The following is a 24,222-nucleotide window of genomic DNA, read 5'->3' on the forward strand; positions in this document are numbered from 1 at the left end:
ACGTGTAGCACAGGACAAGACACAGAAGACGTCCTGGTCATCCACTGCTCCTAGTCCCATCTCCAGTCGTCTAGACTCTGTCTTGCCATTGGATACAGATGGGAATTGGGAAGAGAGAGTGAGGCTGACGCTGCGCAACTCTCCCTCACTTAAATCCAAATCACGCACTAGTCTCGGTGTCGAGGTCCTCATCGACGTCAATGATGGACGAACGACTTATGCAATCAATTATTTTCTGTTTTTTATTTGTAATTAATTTAAATCACTTTGTAGAGATCTATTTTCACTTTGATAGGAAGAAGTCTTTTTCTGTTGATCAGTGTCAAAAAAAGCCAAAATGAATTCAGTGTGATTCACTATTGTAAACCAATAAAACATGAAAACGTCCGGGGGGGGGGGTGAATACTTTTTATATACACTGTATATGATTCCACTGAGAATTTTCATAGAATAACTAGGAATAGACTGCAGATACATGCAAGTCCCAAGAAAGAGAGAATGGCCACATGTATAACATTTTAGGTGGCACAAAACCTTTGCAGCTCAGATTCAGAGCGTTCCAGAGTTTGGAGTTCAATTCTGGTGCCATTCTGAAATGCATCTCTATACGTTCTCCCAGTGGAATGTGTGTTTTCCTGGATGCTCCAGTTTTCTCCCACAGTCCATTGGCATACTGGGTAGGTCAATTGGTCATTGTACATAGTCCCATGATTGCGTTAGGGTTAATCATGGTTGTGGAGTTGCTGGGATGGAGTAGCTCAAAAGGCGGTAAGAGCCTACTTCATGCTGTATCACTAAATAAATAAAATAATTATTTTTTGGGAATAACAGTAAACAAATATTTGTTTTAATGAAGAGAATTCTTGTGTATGAATATTTTGGTACTGTTTAATTAAATATCCCCTTTGTTTCAAATAAAATCCCAGCCTCGTACATCTAGTATTTGTCCAGCTCCAGCAACCTGGTAAATCTTCTCTATGCCTTCTCTAATGCTTTCACGTCCTTTCTCTGTTGTAGTGATCAGAATTGTAAGTAATGCTCTGTTTTTGTCAATACTTATGTATAATTCTAGTATACATAAAAGGGTCTTCCAGCTCTTTTATTCCATACCTCTATTTTATATAGAAGTAATTCTAGTATACATAAAAGGGTCTTCCAGCTCTTTTATTCCATACCTCTATTTTATATAGAAGTAATTCTAGTATACATAAAAGGGTCTTCCAGCTCTTTTATTCCATACCTCTATTTTGACTCTTAAGGTATACACCTTCCACCTGTAAGATATTGTTAAACTGTATTCCTCTTGAAAAAGGATCTAGTGCTTTTCTGCCGTATATGACAAAAAAACGCTCCTTGGGCTTCCAGCTGGTGCAAGTATTCATTTTAACTGACATTTTGATGACAAACTCTGCCATCTTCATCAGGGAGGAAGAGCATCCGTTACTCTTGTCTCATCCCATCATTTGTGCCATCATTACTTCTAGCATGACTGTTTTGCTGTTTTTATAGACAGATTTCTGTCATTAGTCCTTAATAAATGTCTGTTTAAACAGAATTGCGTGCTGGTAACCTCATCTTGGACAACAGTATTCACCTATCTATCCTATATTTGCTAACTACATTGTCTGTGAGCCTAGCATCATCTTAATTTAAAAATTTTCATCCTTTAATCAACCCTACCACAGCCTTGCCACTCCCTTCCTCAGCCATGCAAATCCTGCATGCTCCCTGGACGTTAAAGTCTTGCCTCTTGCTTATTAACTGATTTTAATTCATTACTACTGGTGGCCTTATGTTAAGTTGATAGGCTGTTTGCTCCTCCATCTCTTTCACCCATTCAGACTCTAAAATCTAACTATTTGAGCAAGCCAATGATCACATGTCATGATGTTTCTTTCATATCTTTCCAAGGACTATCTTAGCTGGGTAAATCTGGCCTTGGTCTAAATGGGAATAATTCAGAAGATGTGTAGCCTGGGTGGTTGATGGTTGGGTTGAGCTGTTCTCAGATCTTAGCCATTTACTTGCAAACATTTTCATCACCAAGCAAGGGGGCATCATCAGTCAGTATGCTGTTGATTCATAATCAACAGCATACTGACGATGTCTCCTCATATGGCAACGAAACACTTGCAAGTAAATTGCCAAGATTGGAGGATAACTCAGCTCAAGTAAATGGGAATGTTTCTTTCTGGTTCATCATTGTTATTTTCAATGAGTATGCTAAATCTAACCTAATTATGATACTGTCCATCAAATACTAACCATTGATATCTCTTCCATCTGCCAAGCTTCATTCTCTCATGGCAAGTACAGAGCTGCTTTCTTTTTTGATGGGCCTGGTATTTTTACAAAACTTCTTGCACACATCTGAAGAAGTGAGGATGATGTGCTGTACTGGTCTATATTCTTAAACCTTAAATCTAAAACTTTGCTGCTCTACGAACATTTCACTTGTTGATAAAAGTCTCAAAATATATTGACTGTCAAACAGTTATACTAGGAAGCTAATCATCACAGTAACACAATCAGTGCTGATAAAGCATCTCGACCTAAAATGTCGAGTGTCCATTTTCTTCCATAGATGCTGCTTGACCTGCTGTGTTCTTCCAGCTCTGTATGTGTTGCTTCAGGTTTCCAGCATCCTTTGTCTCCAGCACAGTAATAATGCCTGATTTCCTGGTAGTTTGGTGAGGTTGACTACAGACAATCTAAAAAGGTTCTTGATATCAGAAGAATAGATATTGTTAAAATCTGCAAGCATTCTTGAATCTTGAATCTTTCATTTTGTCATGCCTCCACCAAATACCATAGTACCATAAGAGATAAGAGCAGAATTAGGCCATTTAGCCCATTGAATCTACTATACCATTCCATCTCGGCTGATTTATTATCCCTCTCAACCCCATTCTCCTGTTTTCACCCTGTAACCTTTGATGTTGGCTAATCAAGAACCTATCAACCTCGACTTTAAATATATTCAATGACTTGGCCTCCACAGCTGTCTGTAGCAATGAATTCCACAGATTCACCACCCTCTGGCTGAAGAAGTTCCTCCTCATCTGTTCTAAAGGGACATCCCTTTGTTCTGAGGCTGTGCCCTCTGATCCTAGACTCCCTCCACCAATGAGATCACCTCTTATTTTTCTAAATTCCATTATGTACAGGCCCTGAGCCATCAAACACTCCTCATACATTAACCCTTTCTTTCCTGGAATCATTGTTGTAAACTTCCTCTGGACCCTTTCCAATATCAGCACATCCTTTAGATCAAGGGTCCAAAACTACTCTAATGCTTCAGGTGCGGTCTGACCAATGTCTTACAAAGCGTCTACATTATATCCTTGCTCTTGTATTCTAATCCTCTATGCCTTTATTCCTTCTACCAACACATGACCATATACTTCCCCCCACTGCATTCCATTTGCCACATCCTTCCCCATTCTCCCAATCTGTCCTACTCTTTCTGCAGATTATCTGCTTCCTCAGCACTATCTGCCCCACTGTCTATCTTTGTATCATCTGCAAACCTGGCCACAAAGTCATCAATTCAGTTATCTAAATCGTTGACATATAATGTAGAAACTAGTGGTCACCATTAGTCATCGGCAGACAACCAGAATAGCCCCCCTTTATTACCACTCTTTGCCTCCTGCTAGTCAGCAACTCTTCTATTCATGCTCGTATTCCTCTGAGTCACCTCGTGAAAGGCCTTCTGAAAATTCACTGATTCTCCTTTTTCTGTCCTGCTGGTATTTGCACAAGAAGTGTCAACAGATTTTTCAGGCAAGATTTGCTTTTAAGGAAATCATGCTGATTTTGATCTGTTTTATCATGTGCCTCCAAGTACCCCGAAACCTCATTCTTAATAATGGACTCCAACGACTTACCAGGCACTGAAATTGGGCTAAATGGCCTATAATTTCCTTTCTTTTGCCTCCCTCCTTTCTTAAAGAATGGAGTGCCATTTGTAATTTTCCAGTCCTCTGGAACCACTCCAGAATCTAGTGATTCTTAAAAGATCATTACTAATCCTCCACAATCTCTTCAGCTACTTCTTAAAGAACCCTAGACTTTATTCCATCTGGCCCAGGTGACTTATCTACCTTCAGACCTTTTAAATTCTGCAGCACCTTCTCCTTAATAATAGCAACCACATTTACTTCTGTCCCGATACTCTCGAATTTCTGGCATACTACTAGGGACTCCCACAGTGAAAACTGATACGCAAAAACAAAAAAAAATCCAGTAAGCGGCAATTTTCCTGGTGAAAATGCCTTGTTAATGAGCGAACTCAGAGGAGAATGGCCATACTGGTTCAAGGTGACATAAAGGTGACAGTAACTCAAATAACCATGCTTTACAACAGTGGTGTGTAGCAAAGCACCTCTGAAATCATATCATGTTGAACCGAGAAGAGGATGGACAACAGCAACTGAAGACCATGAACATTCACTCAATGGTCACCTTAGTAGGTATAGGGTGTGCCTAATAAAATGGCCACTGAATGTATGTGCTGCTGTCCGTGGCTGCGTTAATGGCAAGGACAAAAACAAAGACAGTTTGTCCATTTGCTCCTTTATATTAATTGGCCAGTGGACAGCTTAATGGTTTTTGGTTGGGTGCCGGACGCTCGGAGAGATTCAGCAGGAGGCGGGCACCCGGCACTCGGCCGGGGGCCGTGGTCGAGTGGTTGGTGACTTTGGCCAGCTCCCCCACCTGACTTAGTCTGGACTAGCAGGACTAAAAAGAGACAAGACCTGACAAAGGGCGGATGAGCTCCTTGTGAGCAAACGGCCATCTTCCGTGGAAGAGATTAAAGCCTCACCATGTATCTACGAATCGTATGCTATGCACCTAGTTAGAAGAGACATATGAACTTGGGCGCTGCACTGTGTGCCTGGACCTGCCCAAGGCCTCCGCCTAAGGAAGGGCCGAGCTTGAAGAAACGGCCGCAGCTGGAGGCCGATACGGCCTCAGGCTCGAGTTCAGTGGGGGTGGCGGCAGCCAGCAAGAACAAACTGGAGGAGAGGCTGTACTTGGTGCTGTCACAAGATCGAAGAAGATAGAGGTGCATAGCCGCCAACCCTGGATTCGGGACGACACCCACTGACTGGACAGCTTAATAAGTTCTCATTTTTAGTGATAGCTTGAAACAATTGTCATTGTCTTTATTCATTCCTTCCCTAATGTTTAATGGTCAGAATAGATTTTCATGAATTTGGACGTACAGTTTGCTGCACATAAACTTACAAACTGATATGGTTTTGTCCTAAGGGCAACATTGCTTAGCATTTGAAAGATCAAAGGCTCAGACAGGCAATTGAAGCGTATAAAGGGAGCATTGCTCAGATAACTGAAGTATTTCATCTGAAGACTAAGCTTCGTGAAATTTTAATGCAGTTTTAACCCATTTTAGAACTTGAATGTGTTTCATGTATACACTTGCTGTAAATTACTTATAAATATTCATTGTGTTTCAAAAATTACTAAAGCCTCATCGTTTAAGTGTATGCAGTATTACTATTTAGGTACATTTCTCATTTTTCCTTCATAGTTTTATTCAATTCCATGCTTTGAACACCATTTTCTTCTTTGACAATCCATTATTAAACCTTGTACACATGCAATACAGCATAATGCCGAGTTTTAATATGAACAGTTGTCATAATGAATTGGAACAGTTTCTGAATAAGTTCAGAAAGATGCTTGTAAAATAAGTAAATTTTTTAAAATAAAATTAATCAACCCAAATACCTGGCATGCAGATATGGCATAAATTATTATTTAGTACAGCATGGAACAGGCCCGCCCAATTAGCCACGCCACCCAGCAACCCACCTATTTAATATTAGCCTGATCATGGACAATTTCCAATGACCAATTAACCTACTAATGGGTATGTCTTTAGATTGTGGGAAGTAAATGGAACACCTGGAGAAAACCCTCATAGTCATGGGGTTTCCCATGTCAAACTCCGTACAAATGGCGCTGGAATTGAACTTCAACCTCTGATATTCCAAGCTGTATAGCTAACCTCTACACTATTGTGGCAGTACGCTCAGTTGGAATGCAGACTGAGTATTTTATTGCAAGGCTATGGAGTACAAAAGATAGGGATGTTTGATGCAACTTTATAGACATCAGTGAGACTGCAGCTGGAGTACTGTGCATGCACTTGGCCTCCATATTTGGTGACAGTACAGAGAAGGTTCAGAGGATTGAAAGGGCAGGTGCGCAGATTGGGTTTATGTTCATCCTAATTTGGAAGTCTCACAGAGGACCTTATAAGGTTGAGAGGATTGATTGGGAGGGTGCTGAGAGAATGTTTCACACAGAGGGCATTAGGACCATGTAATATAAATTCAGAATAAGGGACCATGTATTAAGGACAAAGAAAGAAATTATTCTCTGGTAACTGTTGATTCTGCACCCCAGGATGTTGTAGAGGTAGAGTGATCAAATATATTCGGGGTAGACATTGACATACATTTGAACTTAAAAAAAGTCGAAGGAAATGGCTGAAAAGGAAAATGCTATTGAGGCCAAGTTCAGATGAGCCATGATTTTGCTGAATAGTGGAACAGGCTCGAGGGGCCAATTGTCCTGTTCCTATTTATTTTCTTACGTGTCTTCACCTGTAATGAGCTATATTAAAATGTCATTCCAATGAAAGGGACACTGGGAACTTGGTGGATCTCACATTTGTCTAAAGAAAAGTCTATGTTTACTTTAAAACCTTATCTTCTCTGTCCATATATTTTTATGTCTCTTCTTCCAATTCAATAACATTGCAGTGTTTATATGATTAGATTGTTGGAGGGACAAAAGGAAGGTTTCACCATTTATTCACTAAAATAAATGCAAGTAGCAAGATACCTACCAGAGAATCTTGCGGTAAAAATGGTTTATGCTTTTAAGTATCTTTAGTGACCATAAGATGCTCTGAGATACTTTGCGAACCATAAAGTGGCGTTTTGAAGTGCAATTCCTCTTGAAAGGTTTACGTGGCATGCTTTGAGAAACAATGAGATAGCAAGTAATCTTATTAGTAATATTTGGGTGGTAAATATTGGGAGGATAGACTGAGAACATTTATGAACTTCTCCAAATCAGACATAGCACATTTGACATTGCAGTAGTCCTTCACTTTGCATTTGAAGTCTTGCTCTAAATTATTTGAAAAATTCTAGTGAATGAGATTTAATCTTTTCACTTGGAGGTGAAACTTACAGATGCTGAGCCTTTTACAAAAGACATGGAACAAATGTATTTTAAAATCTATAAGTGTTAAATTGTATCAAGAAGGGACTTGTTTTTGCTAATTTTGTGAATAATTATATAGCTGTTCAGTAAAATAAGACCATAAGACATAGTAGAATTAGGCTATTCAGCTCATCAAGTCTGCTCCTCCATTCCATCATGGCTGATCCCGAATCCCATTCAACCCCACACACCTGCCTTCTCACCATATCCTTTGATGCCCTGACTAATCAGGAAACGATCAACTTCTCCCTTAAATATACCCACTGACTTAGCCTCCACCGCAGTCTGTGGCAGAGCATTCCACAGATTTACTATTCTCTGGCAAAAAAAAAATTCGTCCTTACCTCTGTTTTAAATGGTCTCCCCTCCATTTTGAGGCTGGACCCTCTAGTTCTGGATGCCCCCACCATAGGAAACATCCTCTCCATAACCACCCTATCTTTCAACATTTGGTAGGTTTCAATTAGGTCTCCACCCTCCCCACCCCCCGCATTCTTCTAAATTCCAGTGAGTACAGGCCCAAGCTGCTAAACACTCCTTCATTCCCGGAATCATCCTCGTGAACCTCCTCTGGACTCTTTTCAATGACAACATATCCTTTCTGAGATATGGGGCCCAAAACTATTGACGAAACTCCAAGACTCATGTCTTATAAAGGTTCAGCATTATCTTCTTGATTTTATATTCCATTCCTCTTGAAATAAATACCAACTTCTTTACCACAGACTCAACCTGTAAATTAAAATTCTGGGAGTCTGGCACGAGGACTCCTAAGTTCCTCTGCACCTCTGATATTTAAATAATAGTCTGCACTATTGTTCCTTTTACCAAAATGCATTGTCATACACTTTCCAACACTATATTCCATCTGCCACTTTTTTGCCCATTCTTCCAATTTGTCTTAAGTCCTGCTGCAATCTCATTGCTTCCTCAGCACTACCTAAAGCTCCACCTACCTTTGTATCATCCACAAACTTTGGCACAAAGCCATCAATTCCATTATCCAAATCATTCAAGCATTGTAAAAAGTAACGGTCCCAATACTGACCTCTGAGGAACACCATTAGTCACCGGTAGCCAACCAGAAAAGGCCCCTTTTATTCCCACTCTCTGCCTCCTGCCTGTCAGCTATTCTGCTATCCAAGCCAGTACTTTTCCTGTGATGCCATAGGACTTGATCTTGTTAAGCAGCCTCGGGTGTGACACCTTATCAAGCGTCTTCTGAAAATCCAACTAAATGACATCCACTGCCTTTCCTTTGTCCATCTTGCTTGTTACTTCCTCGAAGAACTCTAACAGATGTGTCAGGCAAGATTTCCCTTTGCAGAAACAATGCTGATTTTGGCTTATTTCATCATTAGTCTCCAAGTGCCCCGACACCTTGTCCTTATTAATGGACTCCAGCACTTTCCCAAACACTGAGATTAGGCTAACTGGCTTATAATTTCCTTTCTAAATAAACTACTGAGATCAGCAATTTTCAGAAGGAAGATGATAATGTCAGCAGCAGTCCTTCACTTTAAGTAAACTTAAGCATCAGCTATTAAAGTTCATTCAGTTTTTACTTATTCTATGAGTCAGCACTCCCTCCACCCCCCAAATAGGGCCCTGCTGTAATATCACTGTAGAACAGATAGATCTAAATAATTCTGAACAATGAAAATGTTGTTATTATATGAAAGCTTATATCAAACTGCCAACTTCCTCGCCTTGGAGTAGATCTCAACACCCACGATTTGTACAGCTGTGAGGGTGGATTTACAGAGATCCCTCTGAAATTCAGTTTATGCTCAGCTTTGCAAAATGGACATTAATGGCTGCAAATCTACTCTGTAGCATTGATTCTGAGAGTACCCACAAATACAATTATGGTAATATTGTACAGTAATCCTCCCGCTGGTGCAGTGGCATCTGCACTGGTCTTCGAGGTGAATGGTCGTGGGTTCGAAATTGGGCTGGCTCATTGCATGGTTACCGTTGTGCTAGGTCGAGTATCGAGCTATCAACTCAGCACGTTTAAAAAAAAACAGACAAAAATGCTAAAGAAACAGCAAGGTTGCCACCCAAACACAATTAAATTAACTACATTACTATTGGCCTGAGAATGCAGAAGCCAAACCAGGGCATTAGTGAACCAGAAAGGACTTTTTAAAATAATAATTTGATATGTTCATGTTTATTACTGTTTGGGCTAGTATTCTTTTGTTATTGCAGCTTTCTCTAATTATTTAAATTTACCTTCCCCAGCTGCTGTAATGGTATTTAAGCCTATATGTTCAATAGCCTCCATCTCTTGATACTGAATTTAACCTTCATCTAGCATACCCTGATCATTGTGGGATCTCACTCTGCAGAAACTGGCTGATACGTTTTCTGCTTGAAGAGTGGTTGCATCTCAAAAGTACTTAATTGGCTAGAAACTATTGGGACTTCATCAATTTGTGAAAAGCCTTGTATAATTGTAGGTTTATCTGCCTTTTCACATATTTTTCGGTAGTAAATTTACTTTGAAGAGGCTGATATGCTTGAAGGTGTTGATGGAAGCCTTGGATTGGCTTCCTCCAATTTATGGCATGGCAACTCCGAATTTTTGCGTAAAATAAATTCTGCAAGAGGAGAGATTGAGATTTAGTAATAATCCATGAAATCATGTATCTGGTAGTGATTTGTTAAAATGATGACTTCTGTTTCAGCTAAGCTTCCAGCATAAAGTTGGAGTCCTTTACTGTAAAGCAGGCCAAAGCACTGAGGAAGAGATGTACAACAATGAGACAGGAAGCCCGGTGTTTGAAGAGTTCCTTGATCTCCTTGGCCACAGGGTGAGACTAAAAGGCTTCAGCAAGTATAGAGCACAGCTGGACAACAAAAGTAAGCCAATTTTGCCTTCTGTTTGTTTGCAAAGTGATTTTTGTATATATTTTATTTTTATCTTGATTGAGAGAGGGAGCAAGAGGATTTTCCACAGAGGACCTCAAATCCTGAGTTGTGCTTCAATCAATTTATCGAAAAGCACACTCAGGGATTAGCTTTACTTGCCACATGTATTTTGAAACATACTGTGATTTGTGTCAAATCAAGTCAGTGAGGATTTAGCTGGGCAGCCCATAATTATTGCCACACTTCACTCACCAACAGAGCAGCCCTACAACTCAGGAGCTGTAAAGAGTACTTGTAAGTGATTCTCTAGGTTGTGGAATCAGTTCAGATTAGTGGTGACTATGTGGTTGAGGAGCTTGACAGTGCTGTGGGTTCTAAGGCTTCCGTACCTTCTGCTTGATGGTAGCATTGAGAAGAGGGCATAGGAAGACTCATTGCAGGCAAATTGAGGACATTTATTTAAAAAAATGGAGTGGTAATGATGAGGGCTTCACCTATCCCAGTATAAAATTGGAAAGTAGTAGCATAATAGTAGAATGAGTGAGAAGTTCTTGAAGTGTATTCAAAGGTTGATAGTTAGATTTCTGGCCAGTGAGGAAAACGGCTTTGCAGAATTGGAGCACATCTCAAAAACAGCAACCATAATATAGCAACAGATACAGACAATGCCAAGCTAAAAATAGTCAATGCGGATGGACCAGTTTCAGTTGGGTAAGAACACATCAACATCAGGTAAATCAAAATCAAGGTGTGACCGGCAAAATTATGATGAAACAATGGGAAGGCTTTACTGTGTAGAAGATTTGAGTACGTTCTAAACATATTCCCATATGAGTAACAAAATTTAAGTCAGGACTCCATGGAAAAAGATAAAGTAGAGCATATGACAGATGCTCTGTTGTTAACAGAAACATAATTGATAAGCAAGTTACCGTATGCTACTTTGAGATTCATCATCTTGCAGGCATTTACAGGAATAAAAGAAATACCGTGTAATTTAATGAAAACTATACATAAACAGACCAAGACTAAAAAACAACCAATGTGCAAATAAAAATAATACTGAGAACAAGAGTTATAAAGAGTCCTTGAAAGTGAGTGCAGAGTAGTAGTGAATTAAATTATCCAGGTTGGTTGAGGAGGCTTATGGTTGTAGGTTAACAACTGTTCCTCAATCTGGTGGTGGGTGTACCTCCTGTTCGATGGTAGTAGTGAGAAGAGGGCATGACCTAGATGGTGGGGGCTTTGATGGACACAAGAAATTCTACAGATGCTGGAAATTCTGCTAAAAGTGTAATTTCTCGGTGGCCAACTATATTAATTCCTATTCCCATTCCCAATCTGACCTGTTGGTCCACGGTCTCCTCTTGTGAGTGATGAGGCCACTCTCAAGGTGGAGGAGCAGCACCTAATATTCCGTATGAGTAGCCTCCAACCTGATGACATGAACACCAATTTCTCGTTCCGGATTAAACAAAATTCCCTCCCCCTTCCCTCATCGTCTTCAACATGAGAACATTTTTGAACAGGGTGAACCCTCACAAGAGGTCAGGCCCTGTTGGTGTACCTAGTAGAGCATTGAAAACCTGTGCAACAACTAGCAGGAGTGTTCAAGGACATCTTAATCTCTCACTGCTGCAGTCAGAGTTTCCCACATGCTTCAGAAGGGCGACAAAGATATCAATACCCAATAAGAACAGGATGAGCTGCCTCAACAACTATCGCCCAGTTGCACTCACATTTAGTGTGTTAAATGCTTTGAGAGGTTAGTCATGGCAATTATCAATTTCTGCCTAATGAAGGACCTGGACCTGCTGCAATTTGCCTATCTCCACAATTGATGTATAGTGGATACAATCTTACTTGCTCTTCAGCCTTGGATCAGCTGGACAATACCAATACCAATATCAGCCTGCTGTTTATTGATTACAGCTCAGTGTTCAACACAATCAGCCTAAGTTCTAATCAACAAGCTCCAAGTTCTGGGCCTCTGTACCTCCCTATGCAACTGGATCCCTAACTTCCTCACTAGCAGGATCCAGTGGGTTCGAATCAGAAATAGCATCTCATTGACAATCAACACTGGTACTCCTCAAAGATGCATGCTTAGTCCACTGCAGTTACTAGCAGTTACTTCAACAACTGTGGATTGAATAAAGAAAGCTGGCATGCTTTTTCCTAAGGGCACATATTGGCAAATTTACTATCTTTTAATGAAGTAGCAGAAGGCCACATGCAGTTCATGTGTTCATATGTTATACAGGTATTTAGACTTTCTATTTGATAAACCACTTCATAATAGGATGGTCATCAAGATTGAAGGTCCTGGCATAAAAGGGGCTGGAGCAGCATGGCTAAATCATGGAATGGGAGGGAACTGTGCACTGGAGATCTCCGTTGCCAGTACCATTTTCCAAACATTTTAAAATTGTCTTTTTATTTTCATATTTTAGCTGACTCCACGGGGACCCATTCTCTCTACACTACATATAAGGATTATGAAATCATGTTCCATGTGTCAACGATGCTTCCATACACACCCAACAACAGACAACAGGTACGTGAGTTACTGATGTCAGATGCAACATCAGTAGAAAAGTTCATAGTTTCAACTGCAAGATAAATTTTGTTCTTTTTTTTTTACCTACAACACTGTGTTACATTCTTGTATTTTAGAGATTGCAGCAATTGCAGTAGTCTTATTTTCTGCAGAGTTTTTAAAAATAAATTCTGAGGTGCCAATTCAACTTTGGTTGGTGCATTAAAATTGGTTCAAAATCCTGCAATATCTGTATTTTAAACTTATTCGGTGCTATAGTTTAACAACTGTATAACTTTGTTCTTTCCTGCAGAGCACCAAAGATGAAGGTTTACTTCCAATGTTTGAGGCATTGCTTTGTACTCAGTACTGTCACACTTTTATATTTTATCTAGTAACATATTTTACTTGATTACAACACCGCTCTATAATGGAAGTTTGCTGCATGAAGGTGCAATCAAGATTTTACTTGTGTAATTGATTCACTATGAATCTTGTTTTTCCTGATGGCTCAGTTGATCAAAGCAAAATTCAATTAAACCATATAAAATCAATTTTATTTTTTACATAGACCTTGAAACGCACAATGAAACGTGTCGTTTGTGTCAACGACTAACAGAGTCCAAGGATGTGCTGGGGCAGACCACAAGTGTCGTCATGCTTTCAGCACCAACATAGCATTCCCACAACTCACTAGCCCTAACCCTAAACCATACGTCTTTAGAACGTGGAAGGAAACCAGAGCACCCAGAGGAAGCCTATGGCCATGGGGAGAACATACACACTCCTTATAGCTAGCGGTGAGAACTGAACCCTGATCGGTAATCCCGAGTGCTGTAAAACAGTTATGCTAACCTCTACGCTACCTTGCCTCCCTATAATACAGAAAGTTGAGGTTTGCTTCTTGCGGTTTAATCTGTTTGCTGTTTTCAACTGGCTTGGGTGGTTTTAAGGTGCTGTATTTGCCAAAATTAAACCAGTTGCTGTAGCTTTGGACTGCCGGAGTAGTGATAGGCAGAGTAACCTGAGTATCCTCTAGCTTGTTGGATTGAGCCAAAGGATCTGTTACCCATGAAGTAATACCATATGTTCAGAAAATTACTTGGAGAGAATGTTTGACTCAAAAAATTAATACAAAACCTTTATAAAACATGATTTAGGTGCTATTTCTAGTTTTGCTCAATACTAGGTAACGTTAATGATAAGTGCATCAAAGGCTTCTAAAACACTTGAGCAAATTTAGTAAAGCGTTGGAACTCTGGGCCTAAACTGATGCATTATTCATATTTTCTGGGTGACTGTTTTTAATTCAGATAGGTACTACTTAATTACCAAACTTTCTGCATAATCACTCAAAGAGTTGACCTGCATGTGCATGTAACGAGGGCTGTATAACTCATCTCCTTCTACCGTAGGCCATGAACTTATCAATCACCCCTTGCTGTGGGCATTTACTGGAGTTCAAGATTCATATGCTCCATGACCGCTGGACTAAGTGTGTAAATGTAGGAGAGGGCTATGTTGAATATTTAATGTGCTAGGTTTTCTAAAATTGACTCCTTCTACCTTAGGCCATGAACTTATCAATCACCCCTCGTACTCCATTTAATCTTACTATTTATATTCCATTTGCATTTTTTGCTAACCAAGAAATAAGAAGGCAAGATAGCTCTTGGACTTTGCCATTCTTGCTCCGTAGGGTAACTAGGTAGTCTTCGATGTGGAGATGTACATTTTTTTTTCAAGATTTCTACCTCCTGTGTATCCCTGAACATTTTATAACCTAATATGCCTTCAGCTACAAAGGCCCTAACATCTAGATACTTTTTCCCTAAGTCGCTTTGCTTTTCTGTCCTCTAAGAGGTTATCGCTAAAGTGGGTGAGCAGCTTTTGGTCCTTGTAGCTCTTTGTGTGACTTGGTGTCAAAATAAGTCAGTGCTGCACCACCACACCAGGTCTTTGTTGTGAGGTTGTTAAGCTGGTTGTCTCCTTGCAAGATTCTGCTGAGTAAATTTTCTGATTACAGATAGATAGGCTTTATTGTCACATGTACATCAAAATAGACAGTAAAAAGCATTATTTGCATCAAATCAAATCAGTGAGGATTGTGCTAGGCAGTCCATGAGAGTCAAGACACTTCCAGTGACAACACAGCTTGCTTACAACTCACTAAACATAGCTGTACATCCTTTCAAATGCGGGAGGAAACCAGAATACGTGGAGGAAACCTACGTGGTCACAGAGTGAATGTGGAAACTCCTTACACCGTCAGTCAGCACTCTCTAAAGTGTGGCGCAAACTGCTGTGCTGCCGTGCCGTCTTTCCATTTTGTCCTTTTGCTTGATTTTGGATTCTTGTTAAATCCAATATCTTATCATTCAACAGAAGAAGGTGAAAAGACTTTTGGAAAAAAAATGCCCCGCTCATTAGTATGTCAATAGAATCTTAAGTAATATATTTTCACTTGGAAATAAATTGCCCCTGCTGTTGAACCAAATATGGGTCAAAAGGGAATTGCATTTAAAACTTTTTTAGTGAGCTACTCTCTGAAATGATTGCAAATCAATTTTTAGTGGCTTTTTTTTGTGTCTTTGATAGATGTACTGAAAGTGAATGCCACTGAGCAACATATCTATTTCGGGACATCAGTGGGAGGAAAATGATGTGCAACTAGACTAATTCCTTTATTTAGTAATACAATTCAGAAGAGCATATAACTGAAATGAAGTAAGGTAGCTTTAAACTGACTAAACTGATAGATCTACCTAATTTGGAGAGAGTCTGTAGGCCATCAGCATGAAGGGCCCTACAGATCTACTGTATAGTACAATAAAGTAAACTAGTGTAGGCAGTCACAATCCAGTTGTTAATAGGTGTGAGAGCAGATATCATGCTCAATTAGCTACCTCATACAAGGAGGCTCCACTGAGAAAGGGGGGGGCAAACATTGCAATACTGTTTGTAGACTGGTTGTCCACCATATTGGTTGGGTCTTTCATTGATTCTATTATGCTTATTAGATTTCATTCAGCTCTGCCATTTGATCATGGCTGGTTCATTTCCCTCTCAATGTCATTCTCCTGCCTTCTCCCATAAACTTTCACACTCTAACATCAATAATCTGTCAACCTCAGCCTTAAATAACTCAATGACCTGGACTCCACAACTGCCTCTGGCCAAAGAAATTCATCCTCATCTTCTAAATGGATGTCCCTCTGTTTTGAGGTTGTGTCCTCTGGTTCTGGACTCCTCCACTATAGGAAACATCCACTCTATCCAGGCCTTTAAACATTCGATAGGTTTCAATGAGATCACTCCTCATTCTTCTAAATTGAGTGAGTACAGACAGATAGGTGGTGGAGTGGAGGTATGTATCTAAAAAAGAGGTGTAAGGTGCTCCTTTCCTCCGCCAGTCTGCAGGTCACCCTTGGGCAAGATGCTGTACCTGCTTAGCCCCTGATCAGGGTCACGTGAAGCTATGGAAGCAGGTGGTAAGTGGTCTAATGCAAAATCAAAAAGGGTAGCAAGTACAATACTCGAAGTGTTTTATCTCAAAGTACAGCGTATAAGAAATAAGGTGGATGACCTTGTTGTACCATTACAGACTGTCACATATAAAGTTGTGGCCATCACTGAATTGTGGCTGAAGGATGGTTGTAGTTGGGAGCAGAATGTCCAAGATTACACAGTGTATCAGAGGGACAGGAAGGTAGGCAGAGGGGGTGGTGTGACTCTGCTGGTAAAGAATGGCATCAACTCAGTAGAAAAACGTGACATCGGATTGTAAGATGTTGAATCCTTGTGTGTTAAGTTAAGAAATTGCAAGGGTAAAAGAACCCTGATGGCAGTTATATACAGGCCTCCCAGGAGCAGCTGGGTTATGGACCACAGATTACAACAGAAATAGAAAAGGTGTGTCAAAGGGCAAGACTACGATAGTCATGAGAGATTTCAACATGCAGGTTAATTGGGAAAATCAGGCTGGAAAAGGATCTCAAGAGTGAGTTTGTTGATTGCCTATGAGATGGGTTTTTAGAGCAGTTTGTCAGTGAGCCAGCCTACAAGGGGATCAGCTATACTGGGTTGGGTGTTGTGTGATGAACCAGAGGTGTTTAGGGAGCTTAAGGTAGAAGAATCCTTAGGAGGCAGTGATCACAAAATGATTGAGTTCAACTTGAAATTTGAAAGGAAGAAAGTAAAGTCTGACATAGCAGTATTTCTGTAAAGAAAATTGCAGTGATATGAGAGAGAAGCTGGCCAAAATAAATTGGAAGGAGATGCTGGCAGGGATGACAGCAGAGCAGCAGTGGCATAAGTTGCTGGGAAAAATGAAGGTGCAGGACATGTGTATCCAAAAATGAAGAAATACTCAAATGGCAAAATAGTAGAACTGTGGCTGACAAAGGAGTTCAAAGCTGATGTGAAAGCAAAAGGGAGGGCATACAACAAAGCAAAAATTAGTGAGAAGGTAGAAGATTGGGAAACTTTTTAAAAACCTACTGAGAGCAACTAAAAAAATCATTAGGAGGGAAAAGATGAAATATGAAAGCAAGCTAGCAGACAATATCAAAGTGGATAGTAAAAACTTTTTCAAGAATGTAAAAATGGTTGGAAAGGTGTTGGAGTCAATTGTTAAAGATGAGGTTATGGAGTAGTTGGTAACACAGGACAAGATAGGACAAAGTCAGTATGGTTTCCTTAAGGGAAAATCTTGCCTGACGAACCTGTTGGGATTCTTTGAGGAGATTACATGTAAAATAGATGAAGTGGTGCAATGGATGTATATTTAGATTTTCAGAAGGCCTTTGACAAAGTGCCACACATGAGACTGCTTACCAAATTAAGAGCCTATGGAATTACAGTAAATTTACTGGCATGTTTAGAGCATTGGCTAATTGGAGGAAGCAGTGAGTGGGAATAAAAGGATCCTTTTCTGGTTGGCTGCCAGTGACTAGTGTGTTCCGTAGGGGTAGATGTTAGGACCATTTTTATGCTGTGTATCAATGCTTTAGATGATGGAATAGATGGCTTTGTTGCCAGGTTTGCTAACGTTACAAAGATTGGTGGAGTGGCAGGTAGTGTTGAGGAAACAGGTAGGCTGCAGAAGGACTTAAGCAGATTAGGAGAATGGGAAAGAAAGTGGCAAATGAAATACAATGCTGGAAAATACATGGTCATGCACTTTGGCGGTAGAAATATATGTGCAGACTATTTTGTGAACAGGGAGAAGATTAAAAAATCTGAGGTGCAAAGGAACTTGGGAGACCTTGTGCAGAACACTCTAAAGGTTAACTTGCAGGTTGAGTCAGTGGTGAGGAAGGCAAATGCAATGTTAGCATTAATTTCAAGAGGCGCAGATTACAAGAGCAGGGATGTGATACTGAGGCTTTATAAAGCACTGGTGGGGCCTCACCTTGAGTATTGTGTATAGTTTTGAGTTCCTCATCTAAGAAAAGATGTTCTGGCATTGGAGAGGATACAGAGGTGATTCACAGAGGATGATTTCAGGAATGAAATGTTCATCATACAAGGAATATTTCATGGTTTTGGGTCTGTACTCACTGGCATTTAGAAGGATGAGGGGGATCTCTTTGAAAACTTTTGAATGTTGAAAGGCTTAGATAAAGTAGATGTGTAAAGGATGTTTTCCATGGTGGGGGAGTCTAGGACAAGAGGGCACAGCCTCAGGATAGAGGGGTGTCCATTTAAAACAGAAATGAGAAGAAATTTCTTTATCCAGTGTGTAGTGAATTTGTGGAATTTGTTACCACAAGCAGCTGTGGAGGCCAGGTCGTTGGGTGTATTTAAAGCAGAGCTTAATAGCTTCTTGATCGGACATGGCATCAAATGTTATGGGGAGAAGGCCAGGGAGTGGGGCTGAGGAGAGAAAAAAGAATCAGCCATGATTGAATGGCGAGGCAGACTCAATGTGCCAAATGGCCAATTTCTGCTCCTGCGTCTTATGGTCTAGGAGCAGCTGGTGCATATAACAAGTCCTGATTATGCAACCACTGACACAACGCAGACAATCTCTGAAGAGGATTGAATGGCTAAGGTCACCTGTCTTTACAACATGGCATGATGATGATGATGACAGGGCCAGAGCCATCAAATGTTCCTCGTATGATATGTCTTTTAATCCCGGAATCATTATGAACCAACTTTGAACCTACTGCAACGTCAGCACAACCTTTCTTAGATAAAGGGCCCAAAACTGCTCAGAATGCTCTTAACTGAGGCCTCACCAGTGCTTTATAAAGGGTCAGCATTTCATCCTTGTTTTTACATTCTAGTACTCTCAAAATGAATGCTAACATTGGATTTGCCTTCCTCACCACCAGCTCAACGTGCAAATTAACCCTGAGGGCATTCTGTACGAGGACTCCCAAATCCCTTTTCACTTCAGATTTTTGAATTTTCTCCCTGTTCAAAAATAACTTACACTTTTATTCCTTCAAAGTGAATGACCATACACGTCCCGACACTATGTTCCATCTGCCATCTCTTTGCCCATTCTCCTAATCTATCCAAGTCCTTATGCAGCCTCCTTGCTTCCTCAACACTACTTCCCTTTCCACTTATGTTTGTATTGTCTGCAAACCTCACCATAAAACTTTCAATTCCTTCATCCAAATCGTTGACATATAACATATAAAGAAGAGGTGCCAATACTGACCCTTGCAGAACGGTAGTCACCAGCATCAATCAGAAGAGGCCTTCTTTATTTCCACTCTTTGCCTTCCAATGCTTTATCCATGCTGGTATATTTCCAATAATACCATAGACTCTTTTCTTTTTAAGCAGCCTCATTTGTGGCACGTTGTCAAAGACCTTTTGAAAACCCAAGTACACAACATCACCGATTTTCCCTTGTCTAATCTGCTTGTTATTGCTCAAAGAATTCCAACAGATTTGTCAGGCAAGATCTTCCCTTAAGTAAACCATGCTGACTGGCCGATTTTATCGTGTGCCTCCAAGTATCCTGAGACTTCATCGTTAACAATTGACTTCAGCATCTTCCCAACCATTGAAGTCAGGCTAACTGGCATATAATTTCCTTTCTTCTGCTTCCCTTCCTTGAAGAATGGAGTGACATTTTCAATTCTCCTGTCCTCTGGAACGACGTCAGAATCTCTTGAAAGAGATGTCTTGAAAGATCATTACGAATGCCTCCACAATCTCTTCAGCTGCCTCTTTCAGAACCCTGGGGTGTAGTCCATCTACTCCAGGTGACTTATCTACCTTCAGACCTTTCAGCTCCCAAGCACCTTCTCCATAGTAATAGCATTCCCCTCTTCCTCCTTACACTCTCAAATATCTGGTATACTGCTAGTGAATTTCACAGCAAAGAATGACGCAGAGTACTTTTTCAGTTTGTACACCATTTCTTTGTCCCCCTTTACTGTCTCTCCAGCACCACTTTCCTGCAATCCAATATCTACTCTATTCTCTCTGTTATTTTTTATATATCTGAAGACACTTTTGGCAGCCTCTTTGATATGATTGGCCAGCTTACCTTCATATTTCATCTTTTCCCTCCTTATGGCTTTTTTTTAGTTACCTTCTATTGGTTTTTAAAAGCTTCTCCTATCCTCCAACTTCACACTAATTTTTGCTTTTTTATATACCGTCTCTTTTGCTTGTATAGTGTGTTTGACTTCCCCTGTCAGCCACGGTTGTGCCATCCTTGTTTCTTCTTCTTTCGGATGTATCTATCTTGTGCCTTCCGAATTGTTCCCAGAAAGTCCAGTCACTGCTGCTCTGCCATCAACCCTGCTGGTGTTCCATTGCAATCAACTTTGGCCAGCTCCTGTCACATGCCTGTGTCATTCCCTTTACTCCACTGTAAAACTGATGCATCTAATTTTAGCTTCTCCCTCTCAAATTGCAGGGTGAATGCCCATTTCACAGCAAAAGGGGAGACCAACAAACAGTCGCTGTTACGATGTTATAATATGCCGTGTTGCTTTTTATTTCAAGAGAGAGTGATCTCTCGATATCAGATCAGACCTCCCTTTTTCCATGATTACCATGAAACTAATAGCATTACGATTACTAGATGCAAAGTGTTCCCCTACACAAACTTCTGTCACCTGCCCTGTCTCTTTGCTTAGTATGTGATCAAGTATTGCACACCCTCTCATTGGGACTTCTATGTTCTGAAAGAGCATTTCAGAATGCACAATTTGAACGTTGAAGTGAATGGACCACAGACATACACTCAGTGGCCACTTTATTAGGTACCTATTGGTCTATGTTCTAGAATTTTATTTCTTCTAGAGAGGAAGTTGTTTCACTGAAGCTACATTTTTAACACATTGACAGCATTTGGATACATCAGTTTAGTTGTGTTCACTAGACTGCATCAACGCTAACTTATTCCACGCGCATTCCATCTGTGCAGTTTGATCCTGAAATCATACATTGGTTTGAAAATATGAAATGCATATAATATTCCAAAGCAAAATAGAAATTTCCAGACTAAATGTAATAGATGCTTCCTGGTCTGCTGAGTTCCTCCAGCATTTTGTGTGTGGTGCTTAAATTTCCAGCATCTTCAGATTTTCTCTTGTTTATAATACACTGCTAATTTTATTTCTGTTATCCCACTGTAAAATTTTTGTGTTGCACTAACATTAACAGTAATTAGAAGAAAAGAGTTTAAAGTATTTTCTTTCTCCTGACGAAATAGTACCTTGTGAATCTTAGACTATTTTGCATCGATCTCTTTTATTACTGTTGTTGTTTTCAAATGCCAGTGGTGGTGGTGAGGCTAGGGAAGAGAAGATGTAAACTTCTCCAATTCAACTGGCTGATGTTATGTAAAAGCAAAACATCTGTAGGATGTCCTGTAGAAATGGAAATCTTCTGTTTCCATGTTCTCCGGCATCCAACATATTTTGCTTTGACTAGTCTAGAGCATTTGAATAAATACATAATCTCTTTATGCTCCAGACAGTCATGAAGTTTCATCAGCCTATGGTCATCAAGCATTCCAAATTCGTATAGAGCTATGAAATTTGAAGTTCTACTTGACTTGGAATCTAGATAGCACCTATGAATGACTTTTTAATTAATACGCATCAACCTTTCCTGTATGACCCAGTCCATTACAGGTAAAACACTCCCAATCATTGAGCACATCTACATGGAATACTGTTGCAGGAAAGCAGCATCCATCATTAGGGACCCCTACCACCCAGAACATGCTGTCTTCTTGCTGCTGCCATCAGGAAGAAGGTACAAGAGCCTCAGGACTCACATCACCAAGTTCAGAACCAATTATTACTCCTCAGTCATCAGATTCTTGAACCAAAGGGGATAACTTCACTTGCCCCATCATTGAAATGTTCCCACAACCCGTGGACTCACTTTCAAGGACTCTTCATCTTATGTTCTTTATATTTATTGCTTATTTATTTATTATTATTATTGTTTCTTCTTTTTGTATTTGCATTTTATGTCTTCTGGTTGAATGCCTAGTTGGGCAGTCTTTCATTGATTCTGTTATAGTTATTATTTTATAGATTTGTTGAGTATGTCAACAAGAAAATGAATCTCAGGGTTGTACATGATAATATAGAACATAGAATAGTACAGCACGTTACAGGCCCTTCGACCCACAATGCTGCGCCGACCCTCAAACCCTGCTTCCCATATAACCCCCCACCTTAAATTCCTCCATATACCTGTCTAGTAGTCTCTTAAACTTCACTAGTGTATCTGCCTCCACTACTGACTCAGGCAGTGCATTCCACGCACCAACGACTCTCTGGGTAAAAAATCTTCGTCTAATATCCCCCTTGAACTTCCCACCCCTTACCTTAAAGCCATGTCCTCTTGTGTTGAGCAGTGGTGCCCTGGGGAAGAGGTGCTGGCTATCCACTCTATCTATTCCTCTTATTATCTTGTACACCTCTATCATGTCTCCTCTCATTCTCCTTCTCCCCAAAGAGTAAAGCCCTAGCTCCCTTAATCTCTGATCGTAATGCATACTTTCTAAACCAGGCAGCATCCTGGTAAATCTCCTCTGTACCCTTTCCAATGCTTCCACATCCTTCCTATAGTGAGGTGACCAGAACTGGACACAGTACTCCAAGTGTGGCCTAACCAGAGTTTTATAGAGCTGCATCATTACATCGCGACTCTTAAACTCTGTCCCTCGACTCATGAAAGCTAACACCCCATAAGCTTTCTTAACTACCCTATCTACCTGTGAGGCAACTTTCAGGGATCTGTGGACATGTACCCCCAGATCCCTCTGCTCCTCCACACTACCAAGTATCCTGCTATGTACTTCAATAAAATTTACTTTGAACTTTGAAGTTCAAGCTTCACTTCTGCCCAATTTGTCACAGACAAAGCTCTCCCCACCATTGAGCATTTGAATAAAACACTGCCACAGGAAAGCAACATCCATTATCAAGGATTCCCCCCCCCCCCCCATTATTCAGGTCATGCTCTCCTCTCATGCTACCATCAGGCAGGAAGTACGGGCGTTTTAGGTCCCACACCACATGGTTCAGGAGCAGTTATTACCCTACAACCATTAGGCTCCTGAACAAGCATGGATAATTTCACTCACCACAACTCTGAACTGATTCCACAGCCTTCAGCCTCACTTTCAAGGACTCAGTATGACTTGACTGAATAGAACACAAAAGTCATTCAGATCTGAGGGGGATAACTACCTTGTTAAAGATTTCAAACTGAACATTAAGAGGAGGCCTTGTCTGTACACAGCTGAATTCTGTACTGACTAGAAAGGAATTCCTAGTCAGTGCTGTATGTCAGCTTGAAGATCTGCCTAATATCCTGAATGGTAGTTGCCAATCAATATTACTAAATTAGACTTCTGCAGATATTTCATTCCTATTTTAGAAAACTTGCTGTGTCAAAATTGGCTTCTGAATTTCCTATATTATAAAGATGATGTGAAAGGTATTTCATTTACTCTGAAGTGAACAAGTGAACATTCTGAATGATTGTTGGATGCTTATATAAAGACAAACCATTCACTTTGAAGCTGTCAACAGCTGTTGACAGCTTCTCTCTCTGATGAATATGTCAACTGTAAAATAGCTTCTCAAATATTAAGGGATTTGCAACTTTTTCACATGTTTATCCACCATCCCCTTATTTGTTTCAGCCACTGCCTCAGTAGCAAGTTTTCATGACTCTTCAGGTAAAAAAAAAATTGCGAATTCCTGAAGATTTCATGGTGCGTTATCTTGTTGGGCCAAATGGCCTAATTCTTCAAGATTGTCTATGGTCTTCTATGGCCTCTGTTGTGTTTGCCATCAGTGGAAACATTCTCTCAGTATCCATTATCACAATTTTTCATAGATAACATTCCTCCCTTCTTTTTCAATAGAAAATGGCCTCAGTATTTTCTTGATGCGTATGCTGTCACATGTAGAGCAACAAATGGTCCTTAGGATGAATCCAGCAAGTTGAGCAGCATCCGTGGGGGTTGGATAGAATTGTAGACGTATTATCACCCTCCATGTTTGCCCTAACCCCCTCGACCTCACTCCACC

At 40.3% G+C, this 24,222-nt stretch overlaps 1 protein-coding gene across 3 annotated transcripts in view; it reads left to right on the plus strand.

The window, feature by feature from the left end:
- LOC134341524 (signal-induced proliferation-associated 1-like protein 2) overlaps positions 1-24,222 on the plus strand; it is a 521,779-nt gene that overhangs the window by 241,311 nt on the left and 256,246 nt on the right. For all 3 annotated transcript variants that reach the window (XM_063039398.1, XM_063039402.1, XM_063039409.1), the window contains exons 6-7: positions 9,960-10,134; positions 12,597-12,700. In XM_063039398.1, the coding sequence (XP_062895468.1) occupies positions 9,960-10,134; positions 12,597-12,700 (279 nt within the window). The remainder of the gene's footprint in view (positions 1-9,959; positions 10,135-12,596; positions 12,701-24,222) is intronic.

The sequence above is a fragment of the Mobula hypostoma genome, chromosome 2 (assembly GCF_963921235.1).
Source record: "Mobula hypostoma chromosome 2, sMobHyp1.1, whole genome shotgun sequence".
Lineage (NCBI taxonomy): Eukaryota > Metazoa > Chordata > Chondrichthyes > Myliobatiformes > Myliobatidae > Mobula > Mobula hypostoma.